Below are 15,329 nucleotides of genomic sequence, written 5' to 3'. Positions count from 1 at the left end.
ATTTCCTATCATTCCCTCTTTTAAGCTGAGCTTTCTTCTGGCCTCCAAAAAGACACAACATCCAGCATCAGCTAGTAAGTGGCTAGTTAGTCACAATTAAAGATATGGTTAATTATACCATGGTAAAATGTGAGTCATTAGAAAGCGTTTCTCTTCATCCTCCAAATATCTTCTTGGAAAAAGATTTGTAATACTATTATCATTTTTTCATCTGTATAATGTGTTTCAAATTAACTGCAAGCACATCTGTTTTTCTTCAATAACAATATCTTGCTTGCTATCTAATATGGTTGCTATCTTGTAGAACTTTAAATGAATCTTATCAATGTTGTTGCACTTGGAAGTAAAACTTGTCAGTTCATCAGAAAGCAAGAATCCTCTTAGATATCACTTACGTCAATATGGATACAAACTCATATATTAGAGTGATCTATTTTAATAAATGAGGAATAAAAAGCTTCTGAATGTACTTACTTTGTACCCTTGAAGATGCCCTCGGACAGTTTTTAGTGGAACTGGGTCCCAATGCACCTTTGCTAATGTGCTGTTAAGAACATGAACCTGCACGTTGCCTGGAGCAACCATTGGCACTGTGTGGAAAGGATGTAACAAATACCTAGTTAGAAATCGACACCATATGAATATACTTTTTCAGAAAGATCTGCATTCCATTCAAGGAGTAGTTTAAAATGTTGTTCCTATTTGTTAAACAGTTGACTTCAGGATTAATGCTTCAGTGTTTTATAAAGCCTTCTTATCTTCAAACTACTTCAACTTAATTTAAGAAGTATCTACTAGTCCCCATTTTCAGTATTTCAATATTTTAAAATCCCATTTGGGTTACGCATTTAGTTGTTTTTTATTAGCAAAATTGAGTCAATCTAGGAAACTTACAGTCTTCCCCTGAATGTCCAATCACCTCTGACGGCTCTGGAGCATATCCCAGGTCATTTAAAGCCTGTACTTTTATCTCATAGGGAACAAAAGTTGGTGTACCAGACACAATATATTTAGATACATTTGCAACTATAACAGAAGTCCATTCGTCATCAAAATCTTTCTGACGCCAGCTGACTTTGTACTGAAGCCCTGGTCCATTAGACTGAAAACCTTTTAAAGACTGAAATGAAAAGAATAAATGAAATTTTTTTAAAAGTACTTTGAAGCATCTGAAAAATGAGAAGGCACAAAGAAAATCTTCTTCACAATTTTACTGAAAATTTATCACTACATTCTACGATAGAGAAACACTGTTGAAAATCCTAAGCTATACTATTTAATCTTGACATGTTGTAAAGTTCAGTTGCTTTTCACTCATTAGTAAAAATCCTGTAGAATGGTTTCAATAGGAGACCGGCTAATCACCATGCAACCATACAGTGTGATTTCTGTATAAATATTTTCTTTACAAATATATCTTCAGAAGTTAAAGAAGGAAACACAGACCTATACCAACTCTGTATAAACCATATTCCCTAGAGAATGTTTCCTGCCTGGGATGGGAAATTGGTTTCACATGACTCTCACGAGCTCCTGTCATGATGGTAAGGACAAGACACAGACACAAGGGTTTGTAGCAGAAGAATGCACAATAATTTAGTTTATCACAAAAGTTGAGTGGAGAATTAGGATTTACACAGGAATTCATTCCAAATATAAGACTGTATAGATAAACCATAATTTACACATTTAAGTTTTTCTACGTAGGTAGCAAAACATCCTGCACTACCAAATTAATGACTTGTCTTGGAGAAACCAATAATCAGTCAGTGAAAATATGGCACCTTAAAAAAAGTATTTTCTTTGATAATACATTCAGCTTTTCCCTGAAAGTGAAGAAAGTGAAATGTCTGTGAAATTTTTATTCTTTTTCAAAATGTTTCAAATAAGCAATAAATATAGCTTATCATAGGGTATTCACAGTTACATCATTGTTATTTCTCTAAAAAATTGCTTCTTACAGACTTAAAAGCAAACCAAAAGCCCCCCAAACCCAAGCTTACCTCCCATGTTATCACCAAATTATCAGGTTCTGAGCCTATTCCTTGTACATTAGAAGGATTTTCATCAGGGTCTAAAAATTAAATATTCACATGTGAAAAGGATGCCTGCCATGTGTTTTCCGAGCAAATTCAATGTCATTCAAAATATAAATCAATCACTCGCAAATGGGAATACTTATTTACTTGCGGCTTTTGTCAGGTATTGCTCAGATGGTTCACTTGGCTGACTTCTACCAATCTCATTGACAGCTATTACACGGAATGAATAGTTGACGTATGGAGATAGCTTCAACTGTACTGTTGTCTGAGTTCCAGGAACTTCTGTCTGGTAATGCCATACCCCTGGTTCATGTAGTCCATCTTCATACTCAATAAGAAAATCTACGAACAAAAATTGAATCCAATTTTATGTCAGAACTTACAGCACATTCGGAGGTTTGCATAATCATTTTTCAATGAGCTAATCAGAATGGAGCAATCCAATCAACTTTTTTTAAACATGGAAATTGAAATCCAAAAACATAAAACTCACCCAAAATCTACAGTGTGGATCTCAAAAGAAGTTCCTAAACAGAAATGTAATTGAAATACTCTTATTTTCATTACTAAATATTCTTACTAGTGTAGCTGACTGTCAGGGTAGCGCACTATTACAAGAGCTCTCTCTGAGGTACTGGATTTAAATTTAATGGGAACGCATTAGCTATCACAATAAGACAGTGGGATAAGTTTGGAATTTTGAAATAAAAGTAATTTCTGGCAGATAGATATATTGCTCTTAGTTGTATGATGCTGACAATAAAGTATCTATACAATACTACAACTGCCTGAGTATTCCATTTTCCCTAATAAGATCGGTTTAGTAAAAAATTATTTAAAGCCAAGAACCAATGCTTCAGGAAGGTTTTTGAGTGCAATCTTCAGCATTTTCAAATTAAGCCAAGGGGTGTATGCATAGCAACTAAACTTTTCGAGAGTTCTCTGTGTGAACTTTATTATGACTGCTGTCGGGGCTGTCAGTGCTTCACCCCTGCAGAGTATGTAACCTCAGGGATAAACAGTTTTGCAGAACTCCCAGAAGAAAATTATTATCAAAGAAAAAATGACACTTTCTTCAGCTGTGAAAAAGCCAAAAGAGCCTCTTGTTTTTAGGTATAGGAGGTGAAGGTACAGGTATAAGAGACAAAACTTCTGAAACCCTTAACAAGAGTTAGTAGGAGGTAGTAGAGAAATGGGAGGGGAATGCATAGTCTAAGTACATTCCACACAACCTTAAGCTTTGGCATTTGAACTTCAGATCAGCATCAAATGTCTGTGTGTTATGTAATGAAAATTTTGCCCCATTTCATTTATAGATAGGGACAAGAAGCCAGAATATGACTTAAAATATAATGAGTAAGGTAATTATGAAGGGCTTCTTGAAACTGCTTTTAGAAGAAAACTGATAGTACTACACAGAAATAATATTTGCCTAGCGGTGATCCACAATTTCACGATCCAAGATGTCTAACTGGTACTAAGTATTGGCTTCTGGACCTAAAGCTGGAAGATTTAATCCTGATTTGAGTGAGAGAAATGAGTGAGAACTGCCCCCAAATTCCTGCCTGAGTTACAGTTGATGTTGGGTGCTCACAAATAAAGGTTTTGGAACACAATGCTTTCTTGATCGACTATTCATTGAAAAGTTACATATTTTATATTTAAAAAAAAAAAAGACAAGCACCATCAAAGTTTGCACTAGAGTTTTTTGCTTCCCTTGTAACTGCCATTCTGCTTGCAAGAACAATTTATATGAGACTTCAAAGAAAAATTTTCTACCTAGGCTTTCAGAGAAATTCCTGCATGTGAATTGTATTACCTGTGTAAAGGGATCATTCATTGTGTAGTGCTATCCTTGAGTCTTGACCTGTACTTTGAAGTGATAATAGAGCAGTAAGGGACTTACTTTTGAAGCAAATCCTTTTCTTGTAAGCGCTCAGGGAACCACAAAGCAATTGGAATTGTATCATAATTAAAAGTAACATTATTTAATAGCAAAAGTTTAATTTTCAAATTTATGTTTCAGAGTGAAGATATTTTCTCACTTCCAGAAAAGCTCTGATCTGAGCTAGCATCGCCTATTATCATCTCTTATGAAGAGAAGAACTCTTTCTCCTTCAAAAGCACATAGGAGTAACTTTTTATCCACTGAACAAGTTTACTCAGTGTGTGTTCACAAGACTTGACCTTGTCAGAAAGAGCCCATATCAGTATCAACTTCTGTGTTAACAGTATGCTAGCAGTTTTTTGCATCAAAAATCCAGCTCTTAGAGCAGTAAATAAATCTTTCTGCTTGACTGTATAGTATAGAACACATATAGAGTAGAAAACAGTAGTGAATTTTTGTTATGTAAATGGCAACTGTAGTGAATGCATTTACCATTCTTACACGCCGCACACAAAATTTATCTCAGAACTCTCCGGAATCTGAGAATAGTTAATTTAACACTGTTACAATAAATATAGATGAACATACTTGTAATTGGGCTGTTATTTTCATCTCCTGGTATCCATGAGAGTTCTATGCTTCTTTCGAGTTGACCTGTCAATTCCAAATCAAAAGGTGGATTTGGCCGAGCTGTAAATCAAATGAAAACAAAGTAAATATTCAGACCAGAATATATGGTTTCTTCTTCAAAACAATCTTTATATTCAAATCAAAGCATTTAAAATAATATAGCAATGCAGATCTACTTTAATTATGTAAACATGATTTAATGACCATGAGCATGCAATTGTTATCAAATGGAGAAGAACTAAAGTATCTGGAAACTAATTAACTTATTATTAACTTAAAAATAAGAATCTATGTTTGATTTTATCTACACCTGATTGCATTGTAATGAGAGGCAAAGAAATATGAAATGCATGTTCAGTTTATGGTTAGTGAATATGAGCGGCAATCTATTAAAACTAAAAATAATAAATAAAACATGAAAAATAAAGAAGCACTGACATTAAAGAAGCTGTTTCAGAATCACTACAAAAATTCTGCATATGAATTCAAAACAAATATAGTGCAAATAGAAGTTAATTGCTAATCACTAAGCAATTTATTTTTTGCTGTACTGTTTAAGAACCCAGAAATATCAAAGGAGCTGTTAATGTACATTCTCATCATGCAAAGAGATATAAATGTCCATTCTAAATTGCTGAAAATAATTTATTATATGAATTGTCACTCAAAATCAAGACTAATGAGCAGGTTCATTTAAATATACGTAAGCATTTCCACTGAACATGATAAGACTTATATAAACGCGCCCAAGTTACTCATACTTTAAAGTGTTTTTTAGAATCAGGTATATTATGTTGTATCTTCAAATGCAAATTCAGAAAAATGTTGTCAATTTAAAGATTGTATGTGACCAACAGATTTTTTTTTTGATATAGTAACTCTAATTTAAAAATCTGTATCAGAAATTTCACCAAGCACAGACTGACTGGGCAATACAATCCTAACCACTTATCGAGTGAAGTAAAAGAAGATAAACTATAAAATAAAGTATACCACACCTATAAAGTTGTCTTTGAAGGTAGTGGAAAAATATACCATAATTTGGATGGTGCAAGATCCTTCATAGTGAATTAGCTTTCAACCAAGACGTGAATTTACCTTTTGATTTTTTTTCACTTATTATATAACTAATTTGCATTATAGTGTTCAACATGAAAAAAAACCACACCACAACCAACCTTCACCAAAAATAACTAAACTCTGCAAATTATTTATTTGTTAAAATACAAAGCTTTGATTCTATGATTTCAAAGTCTAGTACTCCAATAATGAAACAGTTGGTAAAATGGAATGATACTACAGACACACACACACACACACACACACACACACACACACGCAGAGCGGAAAAAAAGGGAAAAAAAGATGTTGCAGTTTGCAATAGGAAAATGAGAAATATGTCTTTCAGATGATGCAGACAGAGAACTTTGCATTAGTTTACCGTAAATGATAGCTGGAGTTGGGGGAGCAGCTGAAAAGAACATTAATATAAATGATTTAATCAGTTAGTAGCCAAAGAAACAGAATACTGCAGGCAGTTAAAGACTACAATTATTAGAGAAAAAAAAATAATTTATTTACAGTAAATGGTTGACTTTAAATTATATACTGATCATTTTTTAACTGAAAAGTGATAAATACATTCTTTAATATTTTGTTTAATTTATTTAATAAAATAAATAAAGTAACAATCTTGTAAAAACTTGTACATAACTATTGGATGTTTGATGCATGTCATTCCTGAATAGGACTTCAACTTTTAGGTTGAACTTTGGTTCAACTTAACTTCATTAGGTAAGAATCACACAGAGCATTAGTTAAGACTCTTAAAAAATTGTGAGTAGGGGCAAAGTAACAAATTTTACAGCCATTTACAATCATAGAAACTTAACAGGGAGAACTAACTTACAAAGGAAATCTTTGAAAAATCCTAGAATCAAGCACGCCCAGTCTTTCTGAAACAGAATTCAGCAGCTAACAAGCTTCTTGCGACTACCTGTTTCTGTTCAAATATTCTGCAATATTTGATCCAGTGTGTTAGCTCAGGTGTGATATAAATAAAGATCTATACAGCATGAAACCGAATGTGTCCTGAAGCTACGTGAACCTTTTTGTAGATTCAGTGGTGAACTTGAGAGCAAGACCATTCCTTTTTTTATCTGAAAAGCATGCAAACAGGTGAAATTTCCTTTGTCCTATCCTAGCTACCAAAATTATGTTTGTTTTTCATTTCAGATCTAATACTGTTTTCCAATTTAACATAAATTAAACACAGTTCTGCTATTATAAAGTTTTAGAGTATTCTTACCAACAACTGTAAGCACAGCACTTGCTGAAACACTGTCCAGAGTGGTATTAATTATGCAAGTATATGTTCCATCATCTTTATCAGTTACATTCATAATGGTCAAGTTGTCTTTACCAACTAGAAACCTGTAAATACAATAAATTCAGCCACTGATTTTTCAATAACTGGTATTTTCATGAGAAACTTGCATAAAAATATTGTCAAATCCCCTGTACTTGTGTATTTCAGCAAATGTCTAGAGATGAATGTAAGGTATGGGACTATGTCAGCCTTTCTGCATTGCTATTAACCATCTTCCCACAGTAACTGCCTCTTTTTCATATGTTTTTTTATTTCCAAATATTCTCAATGTATTTTTGATTCTCTGTGTTTTACAGCACAATATTTCTTCCATCATCTCCTTGGCTTCTTATGCCAATTATCTTCTCCTTACAATTGATACACACTATAAATGTGCATATTTTAAAAATTTACATCTCATTTCATTTGAATTCTATCTTAATGTTGTCATCACAGTAAATATGGCTTTCAGTGACCAAATATGGGATGGTGATGATATTTATTAGCCTTCTTCAATATGTGTCTTTCAGAAAAGAAAAAGTAGAAAAAGTAGGCAGAAAAAGTAACCGCAAGAAACTCAAAAAGAAAAATAAAAGAAACACTATTTGGTCCATACCTTTCGTCATCTGGCAGTTCTCCATTGTCTTTCAACCATATAACTGTTGGTATTAAAGTAGGATCATGTTTTATTGTACACTCAAATGACACTTGGCCAGCTCTCTGAATCACTTTATATTCTGGCTGTTTAATTATCATTGTTGGATCTGAAATCGAAGATAACTATTAGATATTTTAAAAGTCTGAAATTCCGTACTAACCTGTGATGAAACAGTGATTCATTTCTTACCTTTCACTTCCAACTGCACCTCATTTTGTATCTTTCCTAATTCATTCCTTGCTACACACGTGTATGTACCAGTACTATCCTTTTGAGCCAGGGGAATTTCCAAGGTTCCATTATCATGGAAAACGTATTCATTTCCACGCAAGATGCTACCTTTCACTCCCTTAAACCTTTATATTAAAAGTAATATCATTATCCAACATAATACTTTAAATCTATCAAATTTATTGTCAGAAAACACAAACTTGGACTACCACAGAATCTACAGATGCTATAGACAGAATAACATACTGAAAAGTAAACTTGACTCTACAGGGGTAACTTAACTGCTGTTATGTTAAGTAAGTCTTGTATTAACATAACATAATCAGCTCATGTCTAAAATAGTGTATTTTAAAGTTGTAAATAAAGTAAAATAGTTTTAAAGTTTTAAATGTTTGTTTTCATAGATATAACTGCATTTTTTTTTTACATATTTTAAACACAACAATAGCTTACCATTCAATTTCAGGCTTAGGTGAACCAAAATAAGCACAGTCTAGCAATGCAGGATTATTTGCAATGACTTGATACAGTTTATTAGCAGGAGTAAGAATTCTTGGTGGCTCAGCTGAAAAGATAAAGATAATCTGGATATAGATACAAAGATGAAAATACAAAATACTAAGACATCAAGAATGGCCTAAAGAATTACATGTTAACATCCTTCTCTGAAGTGATTTCTGGTTTCAGTTCAGATCCAAAGATGTTCTACTGCCAGTAGCCTGAGGAAACTTTAGGACAGGAGAATTATATTGTTTAAGAAAAAAAAAAAAAAGCTTCCTCCCTGGTTACAAGTAACAAGTAATTGTGACGGGCACCAAACTAATTTCTTTTGGAGAATTTTAATCAGAATGTACTTCAGGGAAAGAAACTGTCAAGAACAGACTGAACTATACATAGACACACGTGCAATGCGGAAAGAAGCCAGGATGTATATTTGGTGAAACATCTGCTTTTTTGAAATGAATCTTGGATTCAGAATGAGTTCTTTCATTTAAAAGCCTGTGACCCTTAATCAAAGTCCCTGTCAGTTCCTTTAGGAGAATCTTTAAAGGTCATTCTCCCTACAAATTTGCTACTAGCTTTGTTAAATTCGGAGAAAAAAATTAGAGTTCACAATATCTCCTACCTAGAAACACGTTCTTGGAGGCCTCTGAGACAAATGCATAACTATGTCCCCTTGCAATAGCGATTTACAAAATCTTTTCTATGATGGAATTTATCTGAGTCCTTTTTGGGGCTTTGAAGGAGGGATCTTTGCAGAAGGAACACTGTGTGTTTTAAACTGTAATTTTCTGATGGAACAATTATTTAATTGATCCAAAACACCAACGATCAACGAAAGTGAACCAAAATATACTTAGAGCTAACATTCCTGCCTTATTTCCTGTACATATATTTGCTTGATTTACATAAACAAAGAAAAGGGTAAAATTTCTTCTAAGTTTCCTCCAGGTTCCATGACTATTTTACAAAGAACAAGGTATATATACCGCTTTTACAGTGCTCGGGAAATATGTTCATTCAGCACCTAATAAAGACCTCAGGAAAGGTTTGGGCATACAATCTCTGTATTAGCAGGAAACAACTGAATATTGTGAAGACGACTGAAAAAATGAAAAATTTGTTTCTTACCCAAAACATTCACAAATGCATTTGCCAGCAAGTATCCATATTCATTAGAAGCATTGCACTGATAGACAGCACTTGACCTTTCTTGCACATCTGAGAAAATAATGGTGTCACCATCTACCTTTCGGCTAGGATCTTCTGGGGCAACTGTTGGCATTAAAAAAAAAAAAGAGTTGTTTTTCTTAAATTGCTGTTGGATTATTCGTTTTGTAGTTGTGAAAAGAGGAAATCATGTGAAAGAGCAAAGGCTCTTCATTCTGTTTTCCTGAATGACTGTTTACTCATTAAGATGTGAATTCCAATGTGCTTAAGGAAGCTCTGTCAATTTGACACACATTTAACTCGGGATGGTAGAGTTCACATTTTGGGGGTTTGTGGGTTTTTTTTTAAAGAAGTGAAGGTCATATTTTGCATGCAGTTTGGAGGAAAAATACTCCAAACATGACAAGTTTCAGGCAAATAGAGACAATGTCTACAAAAATAAGGAAAGATTTCTGAATGACAAAAGAAAATGACATTAGCATGACATCGGAACTTTAGAATCTTCTGTAACTTACAGATTTCAGCTTTTCAAAGAAGTTGTTACACGCATAAATATTTCTCCAAATATAAAAATAGCCTTACTCAGTTGAAAACTATCTCAGAGTAAAATATAAGTAAGCTTAATTCTTTAGCACCAAATCCTGAAACAAAGAATGTTCGCAAGAGCAGGGACAGTAATTCAGTAGGTGGCACCCTTTCCTGTGAGTGTTAAACAATGCCATTTCCTCAACTGTTCTGTGTGAGCTATATCCCAGGAGAGTTCAGAATATAAGAGAAAATAAAATTCTGAGATATTTCTGAAGAATCATAGCTGTCAGTTTTGATACAACTGGTTGGAGTTACAGAGGTAAAACAGAAAAAACTTAGCTTGTAATACCATGATGCATAAAAATGCAAATTATAGGTTAATATTTTAAGTAAGTATTAAAATGATAATTTCTCAATGCATTATTAATACTGAAACTTGTTAATAAAATTGATATATTAATATAGAAAAGTAAGTGATACCTCCTTACGCTTCAGACAATATATCTATGTTCAGCTGTGAAGAAAGGGGAGAAATTTTTCCTGTATTTTCTCATTTTCATTGAAATATCTACTACTAAATCCTATAAGAGGGAAGAAACTGGATGAAAGGGACTACAGCTCTGAGCACCTTCTTAAGGATACTTCCATCTTAGTTGAATTCTAAGGCCATTTTACACATAAAGTAACTACACCAATTTCCAAAGAGATGCCTCAAGAACAGTTTTCAACTTTAACTCTTATCTTAAACCACTCTGACTTCAAATAAGTATCATAAATCTAAAAATCTGGAAAAGGAGAAAGAAGGAAAAGAAGGAACTACTAAAAGTTTAAATGCTTAACTTTTCTCTGGGCTTTTGGATTGCTAGCACTTAGTTTTTCTCTTTTGCTTTACTTCCTATTGTGTTCTGTGTTCCGTATTGCTTCATATTCCACTTACATGCCCCTGCAAACAGATGTAGCGGATGAGCAGCCTAGGAGGTCGGCTAGTCATGTGTGGAAAGTGGTCTGCTTCTGCAAACAAATGACTGCTAAATGGAAAATACTTACAACGATCCTCCCAAATAGTAGCAGTACTTCCCACACCCAAGTGGGTGTTCTAACTACTGTGCTAGTCCTGGCCCCTTGCTCTGTGTTTCCCTTCTTTCTTGTCCACTGAGTCTTGAATAATTTTCTGCATGCTGGCACACCTTTAATGGCTGCACAGAATACCTCCCTCACACACACTCCCATATATAACTTACATATGGCTGTTCCTTTCAGGGAGATAGAAGCCATCAGTAATTTCAATCCTCTCTGGCTGAAGACTGAACCGGATCTTAAAAAAAATAACCTAACCATTAAATTATCATATATAAAGAAGGGCAGCACCTTCTCTTCCTGCTGCTGCATTTATCGAAGAAAAAGAGAAATCTCTCCTCAGCCCTTTGAAGGAAAAGAGGCAGATGCTTGTTTTCAGAAAAGGGTGTCAAGCTGTGGGTCCTTAGAGGGGGAAAAATACCTGAGAGAAGTATCAGGTTAATTAGTATTTCCACTGGACCAGTCTAGCCATTTGTGTGCTCAACAGCAGTTATTTTAGAAAGCTGCCTGTTGAGATCGCTGTCCGTTACAGATTGTCTTCTGACACACCTACTTCTCCCATACAACACAAACAGAACGTACATATCTTCGCCCATGTGCTACACTTCATCTTGCATGGCCAGGCCCAAAAAGCTAGATGTTATATCACACAACTCCTTTACTGATCTGAAACATTTAGCTGACTGCTGGAGTCAGGCAGAGCTTATTTGCCTTTATTGGGATTCTGGTCCCATGGCAACATTACAGGATGGCTGTATGAAAAGAAGAAAATGCTATTGAGAAGTCTGGCAAATATGAAATTTACATTGATACTCTAAGTATCAAGAAATTATTTAACACTTAAAATAGGTGTCTACAATTAGGATAACAAATGGGAATTTGCCATCAGAGTTCTGCTGCTATTACAGATAGATAGCTATGGCCTGTAAAAGCCAACATTTACTCCCCAAATTATCAAATCTCAGTCTTTTAAAGACTTATGAATATGCTTACATCTTTTCTGGACAAAGACTGGACTGCTTTGTTTCACCTTATTTTTTGATCTTGGGTATAATGAGATAGCTTTTTGATGATATGATAGCTACATACAGCATATTCCTGTACAGAGAAAGTATAGCCTCCACCAGATACTTTTGTCATAGTTAGTCATCAGCATCCTGAATAGCTTCTGTTCATCTGAATGCATATTCACATTCTTTTTCATAGATCTTAGACAGCCCAAGCAATTACCTTGGTTAGTAGGTTTAAATAATCACTTAGGGCACCATTCATTTTTCTGGAAAAAAAGGTAGAATCAAACGTGCTTTCTGAGCAGATATGGTTAAAACACGCCATTATGCTTGAAACTAGATGGAAAAACAACAGATTTTGTTGCCATTTTTTTCCCTCTTTTGCTGAAGTACTTCATTTTCCTGACCAATTCTAATTGCTGTTCAATGTATATTTGCGCACATTCAGGAAATTAAACACAGTGAAGATCAGAACAATTGCCAACTGATGATGACACAGTATACAACGTGATGTTATCAGTCCAAACCAGCAATACAAACTTCAGCCTGATTTCTAAGAAAGACATGAATTTTTTGACAGAAAATGATTAAGATATGAAGTTAGTCATAGTTTATAGCATATGTAAGTACTAACTGCTTCTATTCTACAGTGAAAATGCTGATGTCATCCTCAGATGTTGTACTAGAGATTCCCTCTAGCTGAAAACATGCTGGAAGAGAAAGGAACAAAATTACTTGGCTGCTTTTCCCCATATGAATGAGAATGCATTCACAGACATCTTGACACGTGTAAGAGGTTATCTTACCTAGAGCAGTAAAATGTCTCAGACAAACACAGTGAAAAAGAGAAGAATTTCTCTTTGGAAAAAAGCAGAACTATTCATTACTGAGTGTCTTTAGATGCCTGCATCCTCTTTAGCAAATCTTACCTGCAAATCATAGGTAATCATTCCTGCTATGCATTTACTATATATCACTATTTTTGGAAAACCTTTCAGACAGTAATTTTTAGCTTTTCAAATTTATGAATAATATGGTTTTGGACTATAGAACTACACAATACCCCTCAAAATCTGACAGCAATGTAATAACAGAAAGTCTGTTGTTTAAGTGTTATAGTGCATAGTCAGTCTTTCTTTAGTAAAGCTGAGTTGTGGTATCATTTTGCATCAATAGGAAAATATTGTTTTTCAAAGAAGCACTGACGATTATTTGATTTAGATTTTCATACTGAATGCTTGTCATAATTCTACCATTACTGTAATTCTTTCCTTAAGTTTATGCACAGATAACAGTGAAAGTAAACTGGTGGCTGAGACCAACCATGGCTCATGACATGATTTCGAACAACTTTAACTTCAGGAATAGCTCTGACGACCCTGCGATTGTGAAAAAAAATTAAGAAAGCAAAGACAATAGTTTTTTTTTCCCCCTTGATATGAATTTGGAAACATATAAACATATGGTCCTCATCTAGTGATGCTCACGTATGCTTTTCAAGTTCTGAAAGGATTACAGAGTCATGTGTACTGTAGTAACTTTTGCTGAAAATTAATCTATCGTTCTTCCTGGCTTGCTTCTTCTTCCAAAAGCTCGTGTTCATGAGTAATTTGTGAATATAATAACCGTTCTCAAAGCTAGAAAAGTCCTTCTGTGGAAATGAGTGATTGAGATGGGGTTTTATAGAATTATTCGTATAATGTTGGACTTTTGCTTTTTAGATTAATTAGCTGAAATAGCAGAAAAGTGTGATAGGATCAGGCCTTAACATTATTAGCCAACCAACCAACCAACAAAACTGGGAGGAACATTCCAGTGCGTAGTCATTGAGGTGGCTTGGTAAGAAGATATGTCCCTAATGCGGGGAACTCCTGGTTTACTGTAATGTCTATGAATGAGCATCCAGTTAACCCAGCTCAGGGTTCTTATGCAAGACAAATCTGTCCTCTCAGATCTGTGATCATATCGCCAAAATAGCATATTATGTATTTAGAGAACATTATGGGACTAGAATCCTTTTTTTGCCTTTTGAGGGAAGCTGGGGGAGAGAAGAGTAAGGAAGGATAAGGTGAAGGAGGGCCATTTAAGCAATGGTTTACCCTACTTGGCTTTAAGTTTCATGGTCACATAGAACTACAGATGTATTTCTGTGCAGCTGAACACTGATCTAGTGATATATGCAGAAAAGTTGTAGAAGTTTTGACCCGGCAGAGGCTTCAGTTTTGGTTTCAGAGTTGAATACAGGCAGGACAAAAACAGGTAGTGAAATAGCAAAGGTGGGCACAAGTGTAGTGCAGCAGACATACTTCAGAAACTATAGAGCAAAACCAAGACGGAAACTAAACAAGAAAAAAGAGATTTAGTAATGTAATCCAATTTTGCCTTACTCTACCCCTTACAGAGAACTGTCAGACTTAATTTTGGAAGAGATGGGACATGGAAGATGTCCTTTTCCTTCTATTAACCTAACCTGCTCGTCAGAAAAATAGTTTCCTGAGATCATTCTAATCCTTGTTCCAGGCAAGTTTCTGATTTTGACAGTACTATTAACTCCAAAAGGGACAGCAGGTTATTGCCTGCAGCATCTCTCTCTATTCTATGCACTAGCCACAACTGTCCTTTGACTATTTTACACATGATACATACAACTGAGTATCAAAGTTTCTCGTATCTACTACAGTTATTAGGCCAGATGCATAGTTCCAACACAGTGACAGCAGAAGTGGCAGATAAATGCCTGTCCTGGCAGCTCGCTCCTCCTTGAGACTGAATTTCTCGGGGCATCAGAGTCCAGTAGATTTCACCCCACCCTCCCGTGGCTGTGGTGAACAGCCTGTGTGTGTACTTGCAAGGAATGCAATGGATGACAAATCTCTCAGACAGGGATTATCAAGCCCTTTCATGAGGCAAATCTAAGAGCTAATGTTTTTCTCTTAAATTCAATGTGAGACTAATGGAGACTAACTAAAAACTAAGTTTTAATGTGAAATGTGATATAAACAAGCAAAGGACATGTTGAAAGAAGGCAAACAGAGCTTTTCAGTGTACTACTTTGTCTAAATCTAAGTGTGTGTATTTAATATTTAATAGCTCACCATGAACCAAAACTACTGAACCAATAAATTAGTCTTTTGTGCAGTATTTGAAATGCCTTTCTGAAGTCCAATTATGAAAGTGTTTCCCCTCCCCAATTACTCTGGGTTGTTACTTTCTTAAAAGTTGAGAT

At 34.7% G+C, this 15,329-nt stretch overlaps 1 protein-coding gene across 31 annotated transcripts in view; it reads right to left on the bottom strand.

Moving 5' to 3' along the window:
• NRCAM (neuronal cell adhesion molecule) overlaps positions 1 to 15,329 on the bottom strand; it is a 155,331-nt gene that overhangs the window by 35,919 nt on the left and 104,083 nt on the right. For 18 of the 31 annotated variants that reach the window (XM_068933318.1, XM_068933369.1, XM_068933377.1 and 15 more), the window contains 11 exons: positions 9,450 to 9,593; positions 8,271 to 8,382; positions 7,776 to 7,942; positions 7,545 to 7,692; positions 6,869 to 6,993; positions 6,002 to 6,031; positions 4,519 to 4,620; positions 2,187 to 2,384; positions 2,004 to 2,074; positions 895 to 1,120; positions 475 to 590 (listed from right to left, as the gene is read on the bottom strand). In XM_068933318.1, the coding sequence (XP_068789419.1) occupies positions 475 to 590; positions 895 to 1,120; positions 2,004 to 2,074; positions 2,187 to 2,384; positions 4,519 to 4,620; positions 6,002 to 6,031; positions 6,869 to 6,993; positions 7,545 to 7,692; positions 7,776 to 7,942; positions 8,271 to 8,382; positions 9,450 to 9,593 (1,439 nt within the window). The remainder of the gene's footprint in view (positions 1 to 474; positions 591 to 894; positions 1,121 to 2,003; positions 2,075 to 2,186; positions 2,385 to 4,518; positions 4,621 to 6,001; positions 6,032 to 6,868; positions 6,994 to 7,544; positions 7,693 to 7,775; positions 7,943 to 8,270; positions 8,383 to 9,449; positions 9,594 to 15,329) is intronic. The other 13 variants (XM_068933298.1, XM_068933439.1, XM_068933334.1 and 10 more) reach the window with 1 other exon arrangement.

This window comes from Struthio camelus, chromosome 1 (genome assembly GCF_040807025.1).
Source record: "Struthio camelus isolate bStrCam1 chromosome 1, bStrCam1.hap1, whole genome shotgun sequence".
Taxonomy (NCBI): Eukaryota; Metazoa; Chordata; class Aves; order Struthioniformes; family Struthionidae; genus Struthio; species Struthio camelus.
Note: the sequence above shows the minus strand (reverse complement) of the source record. Positions and strands in the feature narration are given on the sequence as shown.